Source organism: Seriola aureovittata, chromosome 5 (genome assembly GCF_021018895.1).
Source record: "Seriola aureovittata isolate HTS-2021-v1 ecotype China chromosome 5, ASM2101889v1, whole genome shotgun sequence".
Taxonomy (NCBI): domain Eukaryota; kingdom Metazoa; phylum Chordata; class Actinopteri; order Carangiformes; family Carangidae; genus Seriola; species Seriola aureovittata.
In genome coordinates, this window is record NC_079368.1 from 1,474,793 (window position 1) to 1,499,340 (window position 24,548).

A 24,548-nucleotide genomic window follows, 5' to 3' on the forward strand; every position below is an offset into this window, starting at 1 on the left:
GTTTTCTGTCTCTGATTGGCATTGATGTGAACCACATTTTCTGCCCTAACGTCTTTCAGAGCACAAACACTATAAACACACCTGTCACCTGTCCAGCACGGTGCTGTTAAACCAGAAACACAGCGGCTTCCTCTGAGAGTGAGCTGCAGCCCTGAGATAAGTTTAAAAACATGCAAGCACCAATCGAGGCTTCTCACACGGAGGCTCTTTTACAGGAGCAACAACCAGGAGATGAGATGTGACGGATCTGTTTATCAGTTTCACTCTCCTCACTGTGTCTGTGTGTGTGCTCTGTAAGAGCATGTGATGACATCACTCCTTGCAGTTGTGTGTCCTCAGCCCGATCAGAAAGACAAATTGGATTGACAGTGGAAAAGGAGTCAATCGACTTTTATTAGCGGGTTTACATGCGTTTAAATAACCTGCTTATAACTGATGATTTTGGTGTAAAAAACGTATCAGTGCATTTCCCAAAATGGCGAACTGGTCCTTTAGCAGTGTTACACCTACAAGCCAGCAGGGAAAACACCACTCACCCCTGTCTTTCAGTTCCATGGAGCTCCAGACTTCTATGAAGCAATGCTGAAGAACCTCAACATCGTCTTCACCACTCTCTTCTCTCTGGAGTGCATCCTCAAGATCATTGCGTTTGGTCCACTGGTGAGTAACAGTTACGGAGCAAATCTCAACGTCCTGAATGATAAATAACAACTAATGATTTCCTGCTGTTTCTCAGAACTACCTGAAGGACGCCTGGAATGTGTTTGACTTTGTGACAGTGTTGGGCAGCATCACTGACATCCTGGTGACTGAAATCAATGTAAGAGCACCCACTCCTCACTCCTCACCTCGACAATGCTGAATGCACTGTATCCATACAGCACTGTTGTCATGGTAATGGGCAAGGTCAGGGACAGTCTGTACAGCAAGCTTTTAGCAAACACATGTTAACTGTCCATATCAGAAAAGACAATCACATGGCAGAGGTCCAGGGAGCCTGATGGCTCTGGACGGAGAGAGAGGGAGGGATTGCGAGTCTTTTATTAATTGAAGGATTGATCATGGAGGACTGATACAGGAGCTGAGGATGACGACTACCTCAGAGAGTAATCTTTAGTACTCTGCTGTGTTTTCTGTGTTTGACAGTTTCTTTACCTGTATATATGTGTACATTGTGAAGCAGCCTCTGACTGTTATCATGTGTGTATTTTGTGTATTTTATCAGTTTCTGTTGTGCAATATGACTGTTCCTGTTCTCTCATTTCTCCCTCTTCCCTTCTGCTGTCCTTACTTCGCCACTCTCCCTCTCACTCTGTCTCTCTCTCTCTCTGTCTTTCTGTCATTGTCTCTCTCTCTCTTCATCTTGTTGATTGTCGTCACTGGTGTTGCCATGCCCTGGTTCCAAACATCACTAGACTACGGTGAGTGACATTCTGTTGCCGTTCTCTGCTCTTAGCTTATAAAATGTTACTCTTGCTATTTAGTATTGCACTTCTACAAAGCTGTGGAGCTTATGAGAGAGGCATTAAATGATCTGACTGGTGTCCTGACTTTAGTCCGTTTCATCTTGTTACATACAGTAAATCTGATGCTACATGTTGGTCTCATGTCTGAAGTCACAATGACAATCTGTCCTGTAACATTTCTGTAACACATACAACATGGAACAAGTCTGAACTGAATGTCATCACATGACCACGACAGAGTATTAGGGCCGCATTGAGGAAGAAAAAGAAATCTGAAATGATAAGAATAAAGTCATAATATTACAATAATTAAAAATGTAAAGTTTTGAGAAAATTTTTTTTTTTTTAGGAATATTACAATCAACCAATCAAACGAGTGAAAGGACAGTCTGTTTGTCTGTCTAACAATAGAATAGACTCAGTTTCTTCACAATCTTTTCAATGTGCTGATGATGATGATGATGATGATGATGATGATGATGATGATGATGGTGAGCCAAAAGACGAAGTATCTCCTTGTTAGTGAAACCTCTGCTGCAGTATAACTTCACAGGATGCTGCATGTTCCTCATTTTAAAGCTTCTGATGTTTCCCCTCTAAAACAACACGGAACCTAAAATGACCACTTGATTCTCATTATATTGTGACTTTTTCTTGTAACATTGTGTCTTTATTCTCGAAATTTCCGATTTTTTTTCCCTCAATGTGGCCCTTTTACCCCGTCATGCATTACAGTCAAACTGTAGATCAGTTTTAATTGGTTTGACACAAAATGAATTCAATCACCACATCTTTCACAATTCATGAACTGTGTATTTACAGTCCCTTTTGCACGTTTGTGTATGGTTAGAGGAGCAGCAGATTTACTTTCTGTGTACCGCAGTTCCAGTGGGTGATAATCATGCACTGTGTACACTGTTTCAGATTAAAGGACAGTTTCACATTTTTTAATATAGAATTAGACAATATTTCCTACAGTGGAGGGAGCGTAACAGCACACAGAACTCTGGATAAGCCCAACTTAATTTGTCAAATTCACATTGCTGGAACGTTATATGAGCTTCAGCTGTAGTTTATATTAGAGTACATTTTTACGTAGAATGGGGAATGAGGATTTTGTTCCCCATCGCTTATATTGAAATTGCATTCAGAACAGATTTGCAGACAGAAAGTCATTCAATGTGCATATGTTGTGAGAAAAAAAACTGCGTATGCACCCCGACATTTTAGCTGCCGATACATGTGCATCAGTTTGGGATAACAGCAGTGTACTTTATCACATTCACACACATGAGATATGATCCAGATTTTTATCAGCTGCAGGAAACATGTTGACCTTTAACCTCTCAGAGTATGTGGTTGATCAGCCCTGATCTAGAACAAAGACTCAGCATTGGTAATGCCTCCTTTACGCCTCGCAGTCCTGGTGTATAAATATACCACTGAATTTACAAATACTGAAACAAACTTGAAATTAATTCAATAACTTATTAATAACATCGATAAATAAATGAAATTTGAGCATAAATAAAAGACTAAAACGTCAACATTTAGATTTTTTTTTGTTATTGATGTCACCACGTTAAGCTTGGGTTGGGTGATTAAATCTTTAATGCGTCTTCAGTGTGTTTATTGCTGGGCCTTGTATGTTTTTGTTCAGAGCTTGTTAAAGGATCATTTGTAACCAGCTAAAGTGACTTTAAGCAATTAAAGTCTAACGAGGGTGTGGTCATCAGTGAGTGATAAGGGTGTGTGATGTCCCATCTGTGTCTCACAGGACAGGCTGCTGAACCTGAGCTTCTTAAGGCTGTTCAGAGCAGCTCGCCTCATCAAGCTGCTGAGGCAGGGCTACACCATCCGCATCCTGCTGTGGACCTTCGTCCAGTCCTTCAAGGTGCTCACACACGTTATCACACGCTCACTGATGTGCACGCACACACACTGCATGTACAGTATATTAGCATCCACATCCATGTGCACACAGAGGAGCTTACTTTCACAAACTCACACAGCCACATACAGTATCTCCCTGCACACACAAACTCAAACATCCTGCCTGGAATAATTCAGAGTACATATTAATAATTAAGTGTGTTTTGGTTTCCTCTTGTTCCCTTTAGGCCCTGCCTTATGTTTGCCTGCTGATTGCGATGCTGTTCTTCATTTATGCCATCATTGGGATGCAGGTGCGTGATGCCATGATGTTCAACACAGGGGTTCAATATTAAAATGTTGTGGCCTAAATGTGAAAAAAAAATCCATTCCCCTCACTGTGTCTGTGGTCTGTGCGGTAGGTGTTTGGCAACATCGAGCTGAATGAGGACACAGCTATCAATCACCACAACAACTTCCGCACATTCCTCCAGGCTCTCATGCTGCTGTTCAGGTACAAGAAACCTTATTATTTATGTGTGTGTATATATAATATATGTGTGTGTGTGTGTATACAGTATATATATACATATCTCATGAGCACATTATTAATCAAAGAGTTTTTATTGGTAAGTCATACAGAATGTAATAATCACTGATACAGGTGGACAAAGACAATGTGTCCTCTCCCCCTTTGATCTGCTCCAACAGAGAGTAATAATAAAAAACAAATAACAATTTATAACATGGGGTCAGTTTTACAGAACTGCAGTATCTGTTGCATCCATTTTCCCTACAAGTAAAAAGCATGGAATTTCTGAGCACACCCTCTTGAAGTATAGTGAATTTTCTCCAATGTCAAATGGTGCATAAGGTCTTTATATTATATAACCATTTACAAATAAAGGTTGTTATTATTATTATTATTATTTAATCTGTAGACCAAAAGCTAGAGGAAATGTATCCTTGCATTTAAGCAGTATGAGTCATCTAGCTAAAAGAGCAGCTGAAGCTATCATATTTTTTGCCCGCTGACTAAGATGTGCATCTTGTGGAGGTGCTCCAAACACTGCAGTAACAGCAAAAGGTTGTGTTGGTACCTCCAAAACACCTGAGAAGCTTTTAAATATCCACTGCCAGAAACTATTTTTAGTTTTGGACAGAACCAAAACATATGTGAAAGGGTGGCTGGTGTTTCCCTGCATCATTCAAACACAGGGTTGACGCGGCATGAATTTAGCATCTTGGCTTCAGACCAGCGAAGACGATTCAAGACCTTAAACTGGATGATTCTATGTTGTGAGCGGAAGAAGAATGTATCCTTTCTAAAGCTTTCTTCCAAACTTCATCAGGAAAACTATCTCTAAATCTTCGTCCCACTGATTCCTTAGCAAATTCAAGGGTTCCAATTTATATTAATTTGATAATGAGTAAATTATCCCAATGGACTCATGAGCATATTAGATCACTTGAATAATAAATACAGACTGTTTTCCAGAAACAAGGTTATCCCTTGGACTCCCAGATGGGACAGCCCTGAACTGCTGCCAGTCCTTTATGTTTCCTCTGTGTTTCTCTGTCTCTGTGTGTCAGGAGTGCAACAGGTGAGGCCTGGCACGAGATCATGTTGTCATGTTTGAGCCACCGAGCCTGTGATGAGCGCTCAGGGACCCATGGGAAAGAGTGTGGCAGCGATTTTGCCTACTTCTACTTTGTGTCCTTTATCTTCCTCTGCTCCTTCCTGGTCAGTACTGACACACCTCCACTCTAACTGCTAACCTGTGATTTATTCTGTCAGGTAACCAGGATTGTAAATAAATATAAAAGTTGTAGTTTTTATATTCCATGAACCACAGTGGCTCTTCTTATTAAGTTCATGTTTTGCAAACATGCATTTGAAATAAAATGCTTTTTTACACACCTCACTTCCTGGACAGGTGAGCTTTGCCACAGTGAGTTGCAAAACATACACAATGATCAATGATCACAGGTGGTCAGCTCTAAGTATGTCTGTTCACACCTGGATTTAAAATGTGACCCAACATGTGTCTTGTGATTGGATCTCACTTCCCCGTTTTATATGCAAATAAACATGTATGCATCTTTGTTTTTAGCCAAAGAGGCGAACAGAGAGAGAGAGAGAGAGAGAGAGGAGAGAGAGAGAGAGAGAGAGAGAGAGGGTGGGGCATGAGTTAATCAATGCTCTGCTCACAGCTCTAACAATGAAATCAGGTTTTATCCATCTGAAACAGTAAAAGGGATTTTGGGGTTGACTGTGTTGGGACTCTGACAGAGGACGTCAGTGGAGGAGGCGGTCCTTCAATGTGGTCCAGGACACATTTGTGTTCACACTGCTAAAAGAATGTGGCCACATGTGGTCCAGACCACCTCTGAATGTGGTCTGAGAGATCGGATCTCAAATGCCTCAATGTGTCTCGTGTACGTTCCCACCTGGACTTAGAGCTGTCCACTTGTGATTGGATCACCTGAGACGGATGTTAATGCGAGGTCTGAACAGGACCATAGTGACTATAATGATCTACTGTAGCTAGCCAGCTAACCACTAGTAAGCTAGCCAGCCAGGAACATAACATAAACATAAATAACACAACATAAATGCTCGAATATAGCTCTTCAAGCTAGTTAGCTCACTTAGCCGGCTTGGAGAGTTAGCTGGCATACTAAAGCTTCACTGCTAGTTTATTTGTAACATTAACATGAACTTTTCTTTCAAACTATGGCGCTCCATCAGAGCAGGGTTAAATAAAAGTGGATGGTTCCTTAGCTGTGGACATTCAGGATCTCTGTTCCCTCAGTGGTCAGCACTGTCAACATGTGATTGGTCAACTGTACAACTTAGCACGTCAAAGTTCACCAAAGTTGAACTTAACACTGAAGGTGTGTGAGGATTTCAGCTCATCATGCCAGTGCCACTGCGATGAATTTGTTTCCCTCCAAAATTTCAAAATGGCGGTGCAACCAGGCCAGAACACAGAACTCAACCTAATGTCTGTGTTCCAGATGCTGAACCTATTTGTGGCTGTCATCATGGATAACTTTGAGTACCTAACCAGAGACTCCTCCATCCTGGGACCCCATCACCTTGATGAGTTCATCCGGGTCTGGGCCGAGTACGACCCGGCTGCGTGGTATGTTCAAACCTCCCCCTGAGCCCCAGAGAATATCATACAAAGTAAAGTGGAAAGACTAGACGCCCTAACCTTACTGCTCTCTTCCCTGGCCTCATACACAGGCCTCATGCCTGTACCTTGTTGTATGCAGTGAGCCCACTGATGATCATTGTTTTATTTGAAGCTGTCCTGAACGTTTGTTTATTTATGTGCTTGTTCTTTTCCACAGTGGACGGATTTCCTATAAGGATATGTACAATTTGTTACGCGTTATCTCACCCCCCCTTGGCTTAGGGAAGAACTGCCCTAATAGGGTAGCATACAAGGTTTGCAAATACCAGACATTTCCGTCACTAGGGTGCTTTGTGTACCTCTATACCAAGAAACTTTTAACTGAATGGCTGTGCACCAATGAAATCGCCTTTAGTCTAGCACCTGCCCCTCCAAACTGACTGGCTTTGGTTGATGATGCCGGAGTGGAAACAAAGCTTTCAAAGCCACGGCACTGTCTCAACATGCCGCTTGCCATGCCTACTTTCTCTTGTCTGTAATTTTAAGATGGCCGACACATTTTACTTCCCATTTCTATCAGATTCAAAAGTTCTTGAAAATTCTTGAAAGGAAAAGTCTTGAAAAGTCTTCAAGACTTTGAAATAAAAAGCACCCTCTGTGATGACTACATTCAGATCTTTAAAACAGCTGAAGCAGATTAAACTCCTTATGAAGAATATGATTTGATCTTTTAATGACGATGTTTGCTGGAGGAAAGTCAGGCTATGAGGCATTGAAACCTTTGTCTCTGTGAACCCTGGTTGAAGTACCAGTGGGATGTTTGCAAGCATGCAGAGGCAGACATCCCCGTTACAATGCTGTCATTTCTCTTCCCTCCCATCAGCATCCTGTGTCTTGGGTCAGCCCATCCTCCTCTCTTCTCTCCCCTCCTCCCCTCCCCCACCAGACTCACTCTTTACCATCCCATGTTTCCTCTCAGGGATCCTAAACTCCACAGCGATGCATCCCAGCGCCCCGCTACAGTGGCCGAGGATGTCATCCACTCTACATTTCACTTTAGGAAATCTATTAACAACAGATTTCTGTTTTTCCTTTCCATTATTGTTTCCCTCTTGTTTTTTGGTTTTTTCCCTTCGTTCCTCTCCTCCTTCTCAAACTCCCCATCCTTCTCTGTTTGGGTTTTGTTTCTTTTTGATTTCCTTCCCTGTGAAGTGGCCGTATCAAGTACCTCGATATGTATCAGATGCTGCTCCACATGTCCCCACCCTTAGGTTTGGGAAAGAAATGTCCGCCAAGAGTCTCCTACAAGGTAGACCCTGTTCCTCCTCTACCTTCTTCCCTGTGCTCGACAACCTTTTCTTCCACTGGCGTGAACTCAAGCCAGTGTCTGTGCTCTGCAATGTTCCCCCGTTTCTTCACTTTGTTTTTGCTAGCGCTCTGATATTTTTGGTGTAAGCCCCTCCCTCATCTTTACTGTCTTTACTGTTTCTTTGAGCATAGCTTCTTGTGTGGGCTACTACCCATCACTAATGATAATGACAGAGCTTAACTAAACAGACTTGTTAATTATTAACATGTTAATTAAGATATATTATGTTTATGGAGGAAACTTGCTCCTATGTCACTATTTCCTTTGAATGGTTCACCCTGGTTGGGGTTTTATTTTGTGGAGCAGTGTGGAGTGCGTGTGTGTGTGTGTGTGTGTGTGTGTGTCTGTGTGTATGTGTGTGTGTGTGAGCAGGTGGGTGTGTGTAGCTTCTGTTGCTTTTCTGTGGAGGGCATTTTTTGTATGCATTGCTTTTCACTTTGTGGTTCTGTCTTTGCTTCCCTTTTCCCTCTCATTCTGTCTCGCAGTCATCTCAGTCTGTCCACTGTTGGAAATATTTGTGTGTGTGTGTGTGTGTGTGTGTGTGTGTGTGTGTGTGTGTGTATGAGTGTGTGTGTTTGTGTGTGTCTGTGTGCGTCTGTGTGTGTGTCTGTGTTTTTCTGTGTTAGAATGTTTACTGCTGCACAGCATTAACAAAAATATGTCACTGTGATTGTTATTTTATTGATTTGTTTTTTACTGATATTGATTAAGATAAACAAGACATAGATTCAATTTCTACCTGATATTGATATGTGATTGGTATCTGAATATTCTGTCTGAATCAGGAAAACTGAGCACAGTTTGAGAACGTATCATGTTGTGCTGTGGTCAGATCTAACAGTTGGGCTAGCAAGCTTCCGTACTCGCACCAATAAGCCTAGTTAGCAAGGCTATATATAGATGTCTTCCATGCATGTATAATGTATTAACCAGTTTCATTAAAATTAAAGCTCACTGGGCGCATGTGCCAGAAATGTTTTCCAGGCTTCCTCTGGCTTCCTTTTCTGTCATGAGCTCTGACTTCCTAATAATCCACATCTTCATACAACACCAGGGGCCAGATGCATAAATGATGTGGACACACAAAAACCATGCGTACACCATTTCTTGCACAATTTCTCAATGAGTGAGATTTATAAAGCAAAACCATGTGTACGCACGGCTTTATAATTCTCATGTAAAGAATGTGTATGTATATTTCTGGATTTGTGTGTGCACATAGTTTTAGTCATGAATCTACAGAGTTTTATGCATCTGGCCCCAGTTGTAAATTCAAAGGCCCCTGATCAGACATCATTATCAGATAACAAATCCAGATGTGGATTGCATGTTGATACCAGGTTGAGGTTGTATGAAGTCAATGTGAAAACAATGTATCAATTAACATGTAAAAATGTAAACAAATGAGGCCTGGTTAAGATTTACTACGCAGCATATACGATGTCATTATTTTTAGACAGCTGCTGGTCTTTTAATTTTCCAGCTGCTGATGTCACTGTCTCTAATCGGTTGTGCAGCCTGTGGTTGTGTGTGTACGTATGTTTGGGTCTGACAGCTTTGTGGGAACCCCATAAGTTTAAATGGCTATTTTAGGGTTTGGGCACAGTGGCTGTGTTGCGTATGTGTGGCGGTCGCAGATTGTCCCATGTTAACAGGTTAAGGTGGACACACAGGTTCTGGATCACGTGGACGTGCAGTCAATGTGAACACACAAACACACGCGTGCCAGCTGCAGCAGTTCAGCGACACAGCCGCCACACACATGCAACATAGGCAGTGTGTTCTCAGCATAAGGCTTGGTAGAATGAGGCCAGGGTCAGGGTGAGCTGTGTGGTCAGGGTTAGGGTTAGGCTTTCAGTTCTGATGGGTAAGGTTAGGGTCAGGGGGCTGGGAAATGCATTATATCAATGGTGGGTACCCATGAATATAGTAAGACAAGAAGGTTGTGTGTGTGTGTGTGTGTGTGTGTGTGTGTGTGTGTGTGTGTGTGTCTCTGTGTGTGTGTGTGTGTGTGTGTGTCTGTGTGTGTGTGTGTGTGTGTGTGTACTTGCTTGTCCCTGAGCTCTCCATCCACGTCTCATTCTGACTCTGGTCTTTCTTACTCTCTGCACTGCCACTGAGAGCACATGTATATGAATGCTTTTTGTGTTCAGGGGAGCTCAACTCTTTCAGCAACACATCATTCTATATCTGTAGCATCTAGTGGTGCCATTAGTCCTATGTGAACCAAATCTTCCTGCTAAGGCTGCCCAAGCTTGGTGGAATGGACACTTTGTATTGCTAGCTGCCACTACACATGTAGAGTATACACAACCTCCTCAACTCCAAGTTGACAACCACAGAGTCGAGCTCCTGCGACTGCCGAGGCACCTCCATGGTTATGCGTTTACATGCCTTCTCTCACCTTCTTTTCGGTCAATGTCAGTCTTGCACCAGTGCACTTTGACTTGCAGCATAGTGCATACTGTAGCCAATAGCAGTGAATGTGAATGTCTAGTTTGTCTCCTCTGTACGTACCTGTAGAGAAAGCTTTTTGTGTGCTGACCTGAGTCACAGTAACATTTTATCAACGTGGCCAAATGTAAAACATGAAACCAAAGTTAGAATGAATTCATGCCGGCTGTTTGATCACAGCAGCACACAGATTGATTTCTCTGTGTGAATTTTATGTTCTGATTGGTTTGTTATCACTTCCTGATCTAACGTGTATCTGTCACCACCCGTCTCCTCTCCTCAGCGTCTGGTCAAAATGAACATGCCCATCGCTGACGACAACACCGTCCACTTCACGTCCACCCTGATGGCCCTGATTCGCACCGCCCTGGAGATCAAACTGGCCTCGGGTCAGAGAAACACAACACGCACCATTACAATAGAAGATAATAAAAAAAACAGTAGAATGGACTCATGACTCACTCTCAAGAATTGAATTGAGTTGAATTGAATCAAAGGCTATACTTTAATTTTAGCTTAGTTTTTTAGTTTATTTATTTATTTAATAGGTACGATGCCTTTTAACATAGTTCCAATACAAAGAGTTTATTGCTTTTGCAAATTTTCTCTCAACTCTTGTCCCTAGTTGAGCTTTTACATAGGCTGATGAATCACAAGGAAAAACTATATATCTGCTTACAGTGACACCTAAAGTTGAACGTCAGAAATGAAGCTCAGAGCCAAGTCAACACAGATCCATTAATCTTCTTTAAACCAACAATGATCCACAAACTGTTTAATATGTCCATGATTATAAATGAACATTTCAGGCAGACTGACTCATCAAGCAGCAGAAAGTCTGACATTAGCTTTAACTGTTTAATCTGCTTCACATGTTCATAACAGTTTGTTCATCATCAGATGAAAGAGAATACTCAGTAAGAAACTTACTGATAATTAATGCACTTATTTACAATATATCTTCAGTCTGACCTTAATAATTACAATCTATTCCCATTCTTTTTTGTCATGTGATCATGTTGTTTACATTTCACCTTGTTGAATATAACTTTATGATGTCACTATAACTGAATTTACCTGCAGGTATCAGTGTTCCTTCTCATATCATATTAACACATTATTCATGGTTGTGACGATGTTTTTTATAATTAGCAACGCCGCCTCTTTCACATGAACGTGTTTGTACCTGGACAGGTAAACCCAGAGATAACTGAACCAGACAGTGTTACAGTTAAACCAGATAACTGAAAGTTATCCTGGGTATGCTGAACCTGTTTCTTAGTACAGACCTCTGGTTTAGACCATTCTTTTTATAATATTATTTGTGAGACCCAATAATTCAGTCCATGTCTTGCACCTGGTGACTGGTCTGCTCAATGGTGAGAAATTGTATGTGGTCTAATGCCCTACCTCTGAACTAAACTAGATAAGTATGATGTGCATATGATGCAGGTTGACTATATAGTGGGTCACTAATTTAACTACTTTATCAAATAATGCCAATTTTTGCAAAGCACTTAAAATGTTTCCAAATAACTGATGAGTTAAAAGCAAATGACAGATGACATATGTCTACATTCATCACCTCACTGCAGCAGCCAGTCCCACACAGTGACAGTGTGTTTGCCTTTGTGCTGTGTTGGGCTCTATCAGTGTTTTTTATTCAGGATTTCTCTTTGTGCCTCGACTCCTTCACAACACTTTCTTGCTTTGTGTCATAAATCTAGATTGAACTATTTGGAAGATGTTTCTCTCCCATTCTTTTAAACTCTGTCCTGTGTGTTGTGCTGTGACCAGCAGGTGATCTACAGTATGTCTTTTAATAAAGAAGGTAAAAAAATCTGTTTATTTTTCTCTGTGGATTTCTAGGTATGGTAGCTCAGCGATTGTCTGATGCTGAGTTAAAGAAGGAGTTGTCCACAGTGTGGCCCAACCTCTCACAGAAGACCATGGACCTGCTGGTGACACCGCATAAACGTAAGCATGTCACCATCGTCCGCATTTTGAACACCAGCTGTTACACAGTCACCTGAACAGCTCAACCTACTAAAGACAAGTTCTTTATAACGTATGTCATTAATTACCCTGGGTGTCTCAGGGTCGTTACTATGGTGACAGTATGTATCAGGTATTTGGCTGCTTTTATGTTAAACAAGGTGCTTTTGATTTGCACCTCTTCACCATCTGTCAGACCCATTGATGGATTGTGAAAAAACGTTTGCATATGCAGTTTTCAAAGGAGAGATGTCGATACAATAGAAAGCTGAATGTGATGGTTCGAGTGATCTTTGGACCCAGATGCAGACACAGGACTCAGTGGGAGTGTTGGCAGGGTATTTATTAGGTAAATAGTTGAATGGGGTTGGTGAGGAGTGGTGAAGGGCGAGGGTGGAGGCAGGCTGAGGAGGTGAGATGATGTCTGGCTGAAGACTGAGGTCTGAGGTGTGGTCTGGAGTTCTGGTCTGGATCAAGAGATCACTGAGGCACAGGGGAAACCAGGTCAGCAAGGAGCACAAGGGAAAAGTAAATACTTGGAGGCATAGAGAGTTTCTACCACTGAAGCAGGCCAGACAATCTGGTGCGGAGTGAAGGGTGAGCTGGAGCACTTGAGCAGGAGGAGATGAGTAGATTGCCGCCAGGTGTGCACACGCACGCACAAACACACACCCACACACACACACACACACACGCACACAAACAAACAGGGGAGGAGGAGATCATAGACTGTAAATAAAGAAGAGCTGTTCAGAGTGAGCTGCTCCACCGTTGCCATCTTGCCAGTACCTGACACCACTGAACCCCCAGCTAATGGGGGGACAAAGAGGAGGGGCACATTTGGAGCTGAGACTACAGTCACCCACCTGTCACTCAAAGTGGCCATGCCCTTAATCCTCCATAACTTGAAGCCACAGGTGTCATGAAGGAGGAAATTAGCTCTAGAGACCAAAACTGTTTTTGTACCAGGCTGTAAACATGTTTATTTCTGCTGTAAAGTTGGACATTGTAACATGGAGTCTGTGGGGACTGACTCACTGTTGGAGCGAGACTCTAGTGGTCATTAGATGTCCATTTTAGTCTTTTGGAAGTCGCAACTTCCAAGTGAAGAACTTCAGTAAGCTTCAGTGCAGTAGGAAACCTTGGTGTAAGTATTAAGTCCTACATCTATTTAATAGGTGCAAGGAGATTGTATAAGGAAGTGCACCAAAAGTGCATAATAAGTGCTAGGTAGACAGGTTAGGGTTTTAGGAAAGGAGGTGCTCTCGGAAGAGATGAGTCCTCAAGAAATTCTTGAAGATAGAGAGGGACGCCCTGCTCTGATAGCACTCAGTAGCTCATTCCACCATCAGGGAACCACAGACTAGTGAGGTTCAGTAAAAATGACATATAACAGTCTAAAATTATTAAATTAATGGATAAGAAACATGAGGATGACTTAATATGATAATAGATTTAGACAGAAGTAGATTCAGACCCTGAGTCCTGAGGAAGCTCACCTATAAAAATCTGTCTTTAAGTGGAAATTAAAAGAGGCCGAGTAGCTCGCCAGTCTAATCTCCTCTGTGAGGTTGCTCCAAAGAGGGGGGGCCCAAACAGAGAAGACCCGGTCATCTTTAGACTTCATGATATATGTCAATGTGTCCATCCACCTGAGTGCATGCAAAAGAAAAAAATTCAGGCAGTTGTGAGCTTCGTTTTTGCTGCCACCTTTTGTTGGCACCACCTAACTACACTGTCAGTCCTGTCATGATGCTTGTTTTGTTTTGTTTTGTTCCTTTTTTATTCCCTGCTGTGAATTAATCAAATCACTCACATTAAAAAGTTTGTTTTCTAAAACTAAACCATTAGAGAGACGAGCAGCCAGCAGAGATGAATGGCGGAGGGATGAATGAGTCAGCAGAATCTCCTCTTCTCTCCCTCCTCTCTGCCTTCCTCACATCACTTCTTCTCTCCTCACCTCCTCAGCCAATGAACTGACAGTAGGGAAGGTTTATGCAGCCCTCATGATCTTCGACTACTACAAGCAGATTCGAGCACAGAGGCTGCAGCAGCAGCAGAACTCATCTGGAACCCAGGTACAACATCCACACACACACACACACACACACACACACACACACACACACACACACACACACATTAAAGCACACAAACACTGGATGCAGTAGTGCAAACCTTTATGCATGTTCCCACTTACATTGTGTTTGCACACATTGATACACACTGTATTGACTGCATGAATACACACATGCAAAGATGCTTTTGTATCCACCAGCAATCCAATGGTGGATTACAAAGTTGATCAACTGGCTCCCCAGTTGAATGTAAAAGTAAAAGCACTGATTGGTTTCCTAATGACACAGTTTGTATTAAAGGCACAGTCACAAGCCACAGCCAAAGATGAATCTGCGTTTGGCTGCTGGTTGGTGGTTATTTGCAACCTTGCACATGTAAAGGTGTATGTTTGTTTCCGCATACACACACACTCACACAGATGCACACAGATGTACCACACACAAGCATGACTGCCAGAAATGAATATTTTGGCCCCAGTGTCCACATCTGGGCGGCACAGAGCCGCTGCTGTCACATCTGGGTCCAACAATATTCTGCCTGCTGCCTCTGAATGTCTTCAGCATGTTGCCATCCATCTCTCCTCCACAGCCCAAGGTCGGGGCTCTGTTTAAGCCATTGCCGCCTGTGACTCACGTGCAGGGGAAAGACATGCCTATGATGGTAAACAGTGTGGAGCCTCCCAGCATGCTTCAGCCTCAGCACAAACCCCATGCCAAGTTCCAGCCACAGACCAGACCTAGCTCCAACTCGCTCAACAACGGAGGCACGCTGTAAGTTCAACGCTTCAGGAACTCAAACTTCATGTTCCACATCAAGACTAAAAACTACACTGGGGTCTTTTACATCCACAGTAAAAACCAAGTGTGGCTTCATATAGAACACTTTCAATGAAGGTTACAGCAGGATTAGGTGTAGAAACATCCAGGCTAAAAATGAATAATGAGAAATAAAGACTGAGGTGCTAGATTTACTTTGGGCAGAGACAGTCGAGAAAGGAGTTGATGCCCCCCCCCCCCCTTAGGAGACCGGCAGCAGGTCTGAGTCTGTTGACTCCAATAGGAAAAGTGAACCTGATCACACATTTTTTTCTCCTCATAATCACTGAAATAAATATTAGATCAATTTTTCATAAGCCACAGATCTTCAGAACATTCTGACATTAAAATGACATTTTTAGACAAATCAGGAGAAAATTAACTTTAATCCAGAGGTGTCTCTGTCTCCAGACGTTTAGAAGGATCTATACGTATAACAATGAATTAAAAATTTAATCTGAAATAAAACATGTTTCTTTGCTTCATAATACTATTACTGTTGTTATTATTATTGAACTGTTTTTGGAGGGGACAGAGTATTAGACTGATACGATCTTGTTCTGGGTTGATCAGATAAAAGATAACAGAGTAAAACAAGCAGCAAAATCAGGTTTAAATTCATACTGTATCTAGTGTTGTATCGTTGTTATGTTTTGACATGAACAAGCGACCACGCCCCCTTAGGAGACAGGAAGTGTACACCATGTCTTACCATTGACTCTGCCTGTAATGTGTCATCTTCTGTCATAGAGGATCTTTACTTCTGGGTCCCAGTCTATGTATACTGAGAGACAGATTTACTGAGACAGGACACACAGCTCCTAACACCAGACTGTGAGTGAAGAGAACATGGTGGGATTTCTATGAGATCACCAACCTCCGACAAGAAAAGACGGTGATAGAGAGAGATAGAGAGCAGCTGGGGGCAGGAGGAGGTGGAGATGGTGTTGATGTTAATACTGAGGCAAAACGTTCATTTCAATATCTTAAAAGAAAGAAAAGCTCTGTTGTGTATAAAGTCGTTATAGTTCTATATTTAACGCATGTTGCTTTCCGCTGCTACAACCTCACTTGTGGCTCTTGCACTGTTTATGACTATGACTCTTCAGAGGCAGAGAACTAACCCTGCAAAACTGACTGTGGCCAATTGAACGACCTCAGTGACTGCAGTGGAATACAAAATGTCTCCTCCTATCATTTATGTGATCCTCACTTATATGCTCACACACAGAGGTGAGAGAGACTCCAGCCTGCTGCGCCTGTCTGATAAATACAGTCCAGATGTTTGGGGTAGAATGCATCACATCTGCACCTGAAAAAAGCTTACATTAAGTCTGGTCCTGAGACTAAGACTGAGGTCAGGTTTATCACATCAAGACCAAACACTACGATGTCATTTACCGCATGAATCCAACAAACACAATCAAAACTAAAATCTAAGTTCACATTTACTGTCAAAACTGACAATAAAGACAAGGTAGACCTGATGCACCATGAGTGGAGGTTTACAGTTTACAGGTCATGTTCACCACATCAAGACCAGGGTTGGATATTATCAAAACTATGATTGGGGACTAGAGGCAGATTTATGCTTCTCTACTGAGCTGTGATTAGACTACTGAGCTCCACAGTGGGCAGCTGGTGTGCACCTCTTCACAGGTGTTGCATGTCAGGGCTACGACATTGAAATACAGCTGTGACTACACTGCTTGATGTGCTTGTGCTTCGTCCAACACGCTTTCAGCGATGGCAGTGTGTAATGAATAAAGGTAAATGTCAAGCAGCTTTATTTTCAGTGATTTACCAAAACCCTCCTCGCCATGATCGCTGCTCTCCAGCACAAAGTTACGGTGGCCCCTGAAGATAAAGCACATACAAGAGAGAAAGTACAAACATGAAGGGTAACGCATTCATTTCACACACACACACACACACAGACACACACACACCATACACACACACACACACACACACACACACACTCACAACTCTTCAAATCTTAGGGTAATGTTGCCTACCCATAAGCTTACTAGCTAGCTAGGATAGCAGCAGACAAGCTAATCCAGCATCTCCAAAGACAGTCAAAAGAATGGCAGCATGTGATTTTTTGACAGCGTGGAATATCAGCTCTGTATAATGTAGCTACTTGTCCAAATCGAGCCCATCACTGCTGAATTACACTTGTTTCTGTATCTGCGTCTTTGTATTTGAGCGTGTCTAGCTTCATGTTTGTATTTTCACTCCTTGTGTTTTGGTATTTCTCGTGTTTCTATTCCTCCATGCCGGCGACAGTCAGAGCCAAGGGCATATTGTTTTTGGGTTGTCCGTCGGGCTGTACACCAATCTCAATCTCATTGACACAAGTAACCCCAAGTAACGCCTTGATGGAACTTCTTCAAAATTAGGCTCCTATGTTAACTTGCCCTTAAATATTTGTGCTTTCTCTTTTGTATGTACTTTGTCCTCAGGGGCCACCATACAAAGTCAAAGACTCATGATTACTTGAGGAGGATAATCCACACTGTCTGATAATTCATGACTCATCAACGCAACTTTAGTGTTGTGTTGCTGTAATAACAATCAGAAGGGGAAATTCTACTGTGGACTATAAATCAATGTGAATGTTGGAGGCCTCAGGGCTGGGACAGCTTGAACAGAGAAACATAAGTCTGCCTCATAGGTAGCAAAGTAGATCCTGATCTCAGATGGAGACCATCTGTAGGGGGTTTGATTCCAAGCTTGTCTGCTATGTATGTATTTAGCTCACTGGCAGTCTACAGTATTTATTCAGATCAATAAATTAGCTGGGTGTATAATGGGTACAGAGAGGTGATCAGTCAAAGGCATTTCACCTCATCTGACAAGCTTCTTCAATTCAGACTTCTGTGTATGAAGGATGGAAGTAACAAAAATGAACTAAATTAACAAATTAACAAAAATGGAGATGATGTAAATTTTGTGAATGATGAACGATGAATGTGAGGCAGGAAATATGATGAAACTTGGCTTTGTTTTCATCAAATCAGCTTTAAATTCGTCAAATCACTTGATAATCTTTCACTCCATTTTTCATTTCACTTTCCATTTTCATCACCTCGATTTTTATCCCTCTGCGCCGGCGAGGTCCGAGACATTTTTTTTTTTTTTAGGGTTGTCTGTCCGTCCATCTCTTTCTCGTGGACACGATATCTTAGTAACAGCTTGACAGAACTTCTTAAAATTTGGCACATTTACTTGGACTCAAGGTTGAACTGATGTGATTGCAGTGGTCAAAGGTCAAGGTCAGTGTGACGTTTTTAATCATAACTCAAGACTTCACACAGCAATTATGACAATTTCACACAAATGGTTCATAGTTGATATGACTCTGGATAAACAGGGATGTAATCTGAAACTAGTCAGAGTGGCGGAGGGATACGACCACACGGAGGTGATTCTAGTTACTGTTTAATTCACAAAATCATTTTGAAATTAATACTTGCAGAACAGTGTATATCAATTATTGTACAGTAGCTTTACAGCTTGTACAACTGTGGACTATGGAACACAGGTCAGTACTAAATCATTAGGAATGGTCAGATTTTATCAACTGAAGTTCCAGTTGTCAGTCTGTTATCTGTAATACTTACACTGTAGTATTATTCTTGTGATGAGCTGTGACTGCTGTAACACACAGGCCAGATCATGATGACAACATCAAGTCATCATCTTCCTGGGTAATGGAGAAACCCCGGGAAGGGCCCCGGGCTAAGACTAAAAGAACCATGTCAAGGGGCCCATCAGAAGACACACCAGACACTGCCGTCATTCAGGTACTGTCCAACAAATGGTGTCTATGTGACTGTACAGGTATTCTGATCTGCTCCTGCTCAGTGTCACATGACTTTGTTGTATTGATGCAATTCATACAGTGGAAATGTACATTAGACTGAATGTAATGTAGAAACATGTCATGTTTACTTTGTCGGTCATTATATGAAGTCCAGCCTGACTGTCCACCAACAGCACTTCATGCAGCTCTCAGTGTCGTCACAGGGTTCAAGTAGTTCACCATCTACTGAAGAATAATGTTGCTTAAGGAGCTATTTGTAGGGTTTTGCTATTGCTACACAGCTAATGTTAGCATTAGCAGCTGTTTACTTACCAAGAACTTCAGCCATCATTGTGTTTATATGTTTATTTGACAAAAGGTTATAATACGTCCTCTGAACAGCTACTTCTTCAGGAAAAGACTGAACATTGCAGTGACTTGGTACCAGAAAGTGACGAGAAGGTCACAGACGGGTGAAAACTGTACATTGTACATTTCTCCACCTGTATGTGACAGACTTTCACTGGATGTTTCCGTCATTATGTACAAAAGATTTAACCACACTTTTGAATGATTAGTTCTCTAAGCCATGGTCACTAAGAGCAGGGTCTCTTTTCTTAATGTCTCAAGTACAGAGAACAGAACCGATAATGTTGGAGCTTATCGATACTCCGGTCTTAAAACATTTTCGTTTAATACCAGGTTTTCAGTACTCATCCCTAGCTATTAATGCTAACGTTGGCTTTGTTGCAATGGCAAAACTTTAAGGAGAAATAAAGAAGAAAAATAACAATTAGTCTGTGCGTGTTTCCAGGAGTCGGTGGAGATGCAGAAGATGAAGACCAGTGGCAGCAGTATAATCCCAGTCTCTGGCACAGGTCTGGAGAACCAGGGCAGAGCTGTTTCTATGCCTCGACTCAGTGCTGAGCTGCAGGTAGCTGCACCCCACTCACCTGTGTTCATTTTCACACCTGATTTTGACTCAGTTTTCAGTCAACAACTAGACCTAAAGATCTTTTAAGTTTTAGGTTTTTAATGTTTTTGTGGTCCATTGGGAGTTTAGCAGAGAAAACACAGCAGAGTGTAATGTTCGGTGTCATTCTGCTAATAAAACCGATAAATAAAAAAACAAATTCTTTTAGTAAAAGTAATAGTAAAAGGTATTCAGACCCTTTGATGTGGCACACATTGTGGACAGAAACTTTTTCAGCGATGACTGAATTGGTGCCATTTTAGATCTAGCATCCTGGTCTTATAATACATCCATGAAAGGGTTAGGGTTAAGCAACAAACTGTGTCTGAATAGCTTAGAGAAAAGAAGTTAAATCCAGAAAAATCCAGATGCTTCAAATAGACATAGTGGTGCTAGCACCATGCTATGGAGGGGGGATTCTCAGCAGCAGGGACAGGGACGCTGGTCAGGATTGAGGGAAGGATGAATGCGGCCAAACACAGAGAGGCCCTTGAAGAAAACCTGCTCCAGAGTGAACGTGACCTGACACTTGGTTCACAGTTCACATATCTGCACAGCAGTGACCTGAAGCACACAGCCAAGACAACAGTGGCTTCAGGACATGTCTCTGACTGTTGACCCGCAGAGCACCCGTGGAGAGACCTGAAGACGATGCTCACGGACACTTCAAACCCAGTCTGAAAGAACAGGAGAGGATCTATCATTAGGACTGAGATAAACTGCCCACATTTGCAAAGCTTGTAGAGACTAACCCTAACCCTGTGAAACACAGCTCAGTATTCTCAGAGAAGGAAGAGTTGTTGAGAAGATGCTGTGTCTACATTACTGAAAACAACCCAAACAGCAGTGTAGTGAACCATCACATGGAACATTTCTACTGAAAAAGCATGGAGGAGCTCGGACTCTTAATCTGGTTAATGCTGAGAAACCCTCATTTCCTGAGTGATGTTGATATTGATCGACTGAGGCATTTAAAGTGCATTCCTTTCACAGCCCATTTGGAAGAGCTGTTGTTGATCCTACTTTCACTGCAGAGGAGAAGTCTACAGTAATCTGATTAGATCCTGGCGAGCCGCCAGCTATTTGTCCAGGATTATTTTTCTCCTGCTGCCAACTGAAAAGATGGTCGTTGCTCCAAATGGATTTGGGCCCGAGATTCATGGCAGAGGAAGCTGGTAACTGGGTTACTGTAGAAGTGAGAGAATGTCAGAATGAGAGGAAGGTAAGGAACCAAGGAGGGAGGGGGCCTTGTTGACTTGTTGTCTTATGTTTCTCATGTTTTTGAAGAGAGGGCAAGAGCTCCTTTAGCCAATTCAATTAATGCTGGCCTTTTGGAAACTGCCTGCTGTTGACAGTAAGAGCTGGAGAGAGTCAGAGCTGGAGAGAGTCAGAGCTGGAGAGAGTCAGAGCTGGAGAGAGTCAGAGCCGGAGACAGAGCCTGAGACAGTCAGAGCTGGAGACAGAAGCGGAGACAGTCAGAGCCAGAGACAATCAGAACTGGAGACAGTCAGAGCCAGAGACAGAGCCCGAGACAGTCAGAGCTGGAGACAGAGCCTGAGACAGTCAGAGCTGGAGACAGAGCCAGAGACAGTCAGAGCCAGAGACAGTCAGAGCCAGAGACAATCAGAGCCGGAGACAGAGCCAGAGACAGTCAGAGCCAGAGACAGTCAGAGCCAGAGACAGTCAGAGCTGGAGACAGAGCCAGAGACAGTCAGAGCCAGAGACAGTCAGAGCTGGAGACAGAGCCAGAGACAGTCAGAGCCAGAGACAGAGCCAGAGACAGAGCCAGAGACAATCAGAGCCAGAGACAGTCAGAGCCAGAGACAGTCAGAGCCAGAGACAATCAGAGCCGGAGACAGAGCCAGAGACAATCAGAACCAGAGACAGAGCCAGAGACAGTCAGAGCCAGAGACAGAGCTGGAGACAGTCAGAGCTTGATATTGTTTTTGTTTTTTGTTTTGTTGTCCGTCCGTCCGTCCAAATGTCCGTCCCACTCTCGTGGACATGATATCTCAGTAACTCCTTGACAGAACTTGGTACAAACGTTCACTTGGACTCAAGGATGAACTGATTAGATTTTGGTGCAAAAAGGTCAAAAGTCAAGGTCATGGTGACCTCACAAAACATGTTTTTGGCCTTGTGAACGCCGTATCTCAAGAACTCTTCATAGGAATGCCAGGTATATAGGCAAGCTGTTGTCGGCCCCTCTCCAAATAACAAGCCTGGGAGGCAAGAACTGAAGGAATGGATACTGATGTGCTTTTAGAGATCTGAGTCACAGCATCCAGGATGTGCGGAAAGAAGCAGGAGTGAGTCCTGGGCAGTAACTCAGAGAAATGTTTCTGTTGCATCCTGCGGTGTGTCATTTTTCTGTTACAGCTGAACAAACATCACACAACAGTACATGAGGTGTTGAGTTGAGTGTTTGCAAGTACTGGTGTTTTACTCGGGAGCCGTTCTGGAGAAAGTGTTTAGAAATGATGAAATGCTGATTAGACTTAAAGCCACTTTGTGGAGGACTTTGACACCCACGAGTGGTGGTATCAAAAAACTATCATACCACCTCTGTCCTAAATATCTACAGACCATCAATTTTCAACAGAATTGTGTCATTTGTCTACAAATAAAAAGGCTTTAATGACATTAGAGCTGTACTCCACATGGCTTTCAGTCAAAGATTTGATCACTTTTATCACCATCTTGCTTAATCTTCCTTATCTCTTTTTCTGCCGTTCTCTCTCCTGCAAAACAGCGGGGCCACTCACGCCACTCTCCAGGGATCCATCTCGCTGTACGTACATGATGTCACACAACTGACAGGACACACTTGTTTGTGGGTTGACACTGGGCGTATTTATCTGGTCCAGCAGGGTGAACTAAATCCACAGAACCAGTTCTGTAAGATCAAGTCCAAATACACAGTCAATGTAATGTGATCACATGGACTCACATGAGTTAATATTACCATACAACCAAGCATAAACCTCCAAGGCTGAAAAAAATGAAGCCAACAAACCAGCTCTGAACCAAAAACTACAGTTCCTCTAATGGCCACTAGAGTCTGGCTCCAACAGTGAGTCAGTCCCCATAGACTCTCATGTTAAACTGTCCAACTTTACAGCAGAAATAAACATGTTTACAGCCTGGTACAAAAACTGTTTTGGTCTCTAGAGCTAATTTCCTCCTTCATGACACCTGTTTATATAAGTCACCTGGTTACATTTTATTGAGGCTTAAAGTAATGGAGAATTGAGGGTGTGGCCTCTTTGATTGACAGGTGTGTGATTGTATGCTTGAAACAAACCAGCATGGACCAAAGTCTCAGCTCCACACACGCCCCTCCTCTTTGACCATGTTTAGATTAGCTGGGAGTTAGGGGCGGAGTCAGACACTGGCACTGTACTGCTGTTTCATTTTTCAACCCTGTAGGTTGCCGTTTGGTGTAAACATACCATCTGCAATGAAAACAGTTAGAACCTGCTCACTGAAGTGTCTCAGTGTAAATAAGAAGTGAGTAAATACATAGAGAATTTCACAGGCACTTGTACAGATTAGGTGAAGTCATTGGATGAAAATGGAGCTATGTGAAACCCACAAATACTTGTGTCAGACATGGTTCTGAGTGGCCCTCTCTCTCCATCTTCCCTCAGTCTGTCCCTGATGCCAGCACCATGAAGCGCTCAGCCTCCACTGTGGCTCCACAGCGACCCCAGGAGGTCAACCTGAGGGACTCCACCCTGGAGAAACCCAGCCGGGAGCGACCCCACCACCATCACCACCACCACCACCACTGCCACCACCGTAAAGACAGAGATAAAGACAGAGAGAAGAGGCAGAGGTCTTTGGATACACCTCTAGGTGGACCAACTCCAGGCTCTGCTGGTCAGTTTGCACCTACACACATACACAGTTTAGAGAACACAAAAGTCCCATTTGTTGTCTCATCATGTCCAGTCCAGTCTGCTTAAGACCTTACAAAAAAAGGAAACAAATGAAACAGAATTAATGTCAGTGGACAGTCTGCTTTGTAAGTGAAGTCAAATTTTGAATAGGCAGCTGGTGTACAGGGCAAAACAACAGGAGCTCACGGAGGTGCCACAGTGTCGAGACTGTGTGATGTCTGAATAGTACGATCAGATCCTGATAGCTGGTATTCTGTCAAGATAAGATATTCCTTTATTAGTCCCACACTGGGGAAATTTGCAGTGCACAGCAGCAAAGTGACAGTACAAGAAAGAAAAAACTGCAAAATGCCAGCAAGAAGTACTTAGAAAGATGAATAATAGAAAATGATATAATATATACAATACAATGAATATTTACAAAAAGTTTAGGTTTTACCGGTTATTTAGATTTTAGGTATTTAGTATTTACAAAGAATTCTGTTGTATTTAGGGCAGATGAACATCTGAACTCGACTATAAATAAACATGAAATGCTAAAACTCTAACACAAAGCAGTGAGGCTCACTACATGCACTTTATAGTTATGCTAATGATGGCTAAATGACAGTTAGACAGTTGTTCCACCACTTTAGTCCAGACGGAAATGTTTGATGTGTTGCCATTAAA

The 24,548-nt window shown here is 42.5% G+C and overlaps 1 protein-coding gene across 8 annotated transcripts in view; it reads left to right on the forward strand.

The window, feature by feature from the left end:
• Positions 1-24,548, forward strand: part of cacna1ba (calcium channel, voltage-dependent, N type, alpha 1B subunit, a) — a 161,479-nt gene that overhangs the window by 128,574 nt on the left and 8,357 nt on the right. For 6 of the 8 annotated variants that reach the window (XM_056376769.1, XM_056376765.1, XM_056376768.1 and 3 more), the window contains 16 exons: positions 550-660; positions 737-820; positions 3,244-3,360; positions 3,587-3,652; positions 3,761-3,852; positions 4,932-5,082; positions 6,360-6,487; positions 7,694-7,790; positions 10,588-10,693; positions 12,174-12,281; positions 14,268-14,377; positions 14,967-15,148; positions 18,870-19,005; positions 19,819-19,938; positions 22,730-22,768; positions 23,628-23,859. In XM_056376769.1, coding sequence (XP_056232744.1) covers positions 550-660; positions 737-820; positions 3,244-3,360; positions 3,587-3,652; positions 3,761-3,852; positions 4,932-5,082; positions 6,360-6,487; positions 7,694-7,790; positions 10,588-10,693; positions 12,174-12,281; positions 14,268-14,377; positions 14,967-15,148; positions 18,870-19,005; positions 19,819-19,938; positions 22,730-22,768; positions 23,628-23,859 — 1,879 coding nt within the window. Of the gene's footprint in view, positions 1-549; positions 661-736; positions 821-3,243; positions 3,361-3,586; positions 3,653-3,760; positions 3,853-4,931; positions 5,083-6,359; positions 6,488-6,698; positions 6,796-7,693; positions 7,791-10,587; positions 10,694-12,173; positions 12,282-14,267; positions 14,378-14,966; positions 15,149-18,869; positions 19,006-19,818; positions 19,939-22,729; positions 22,769-23,627; positions 23,860-24,548 lie in introns of all 8 variants that reach the window. The other 2 variants (XM_056376770.1, XM_056376764.1) reach the window with 1 other exon arrangement.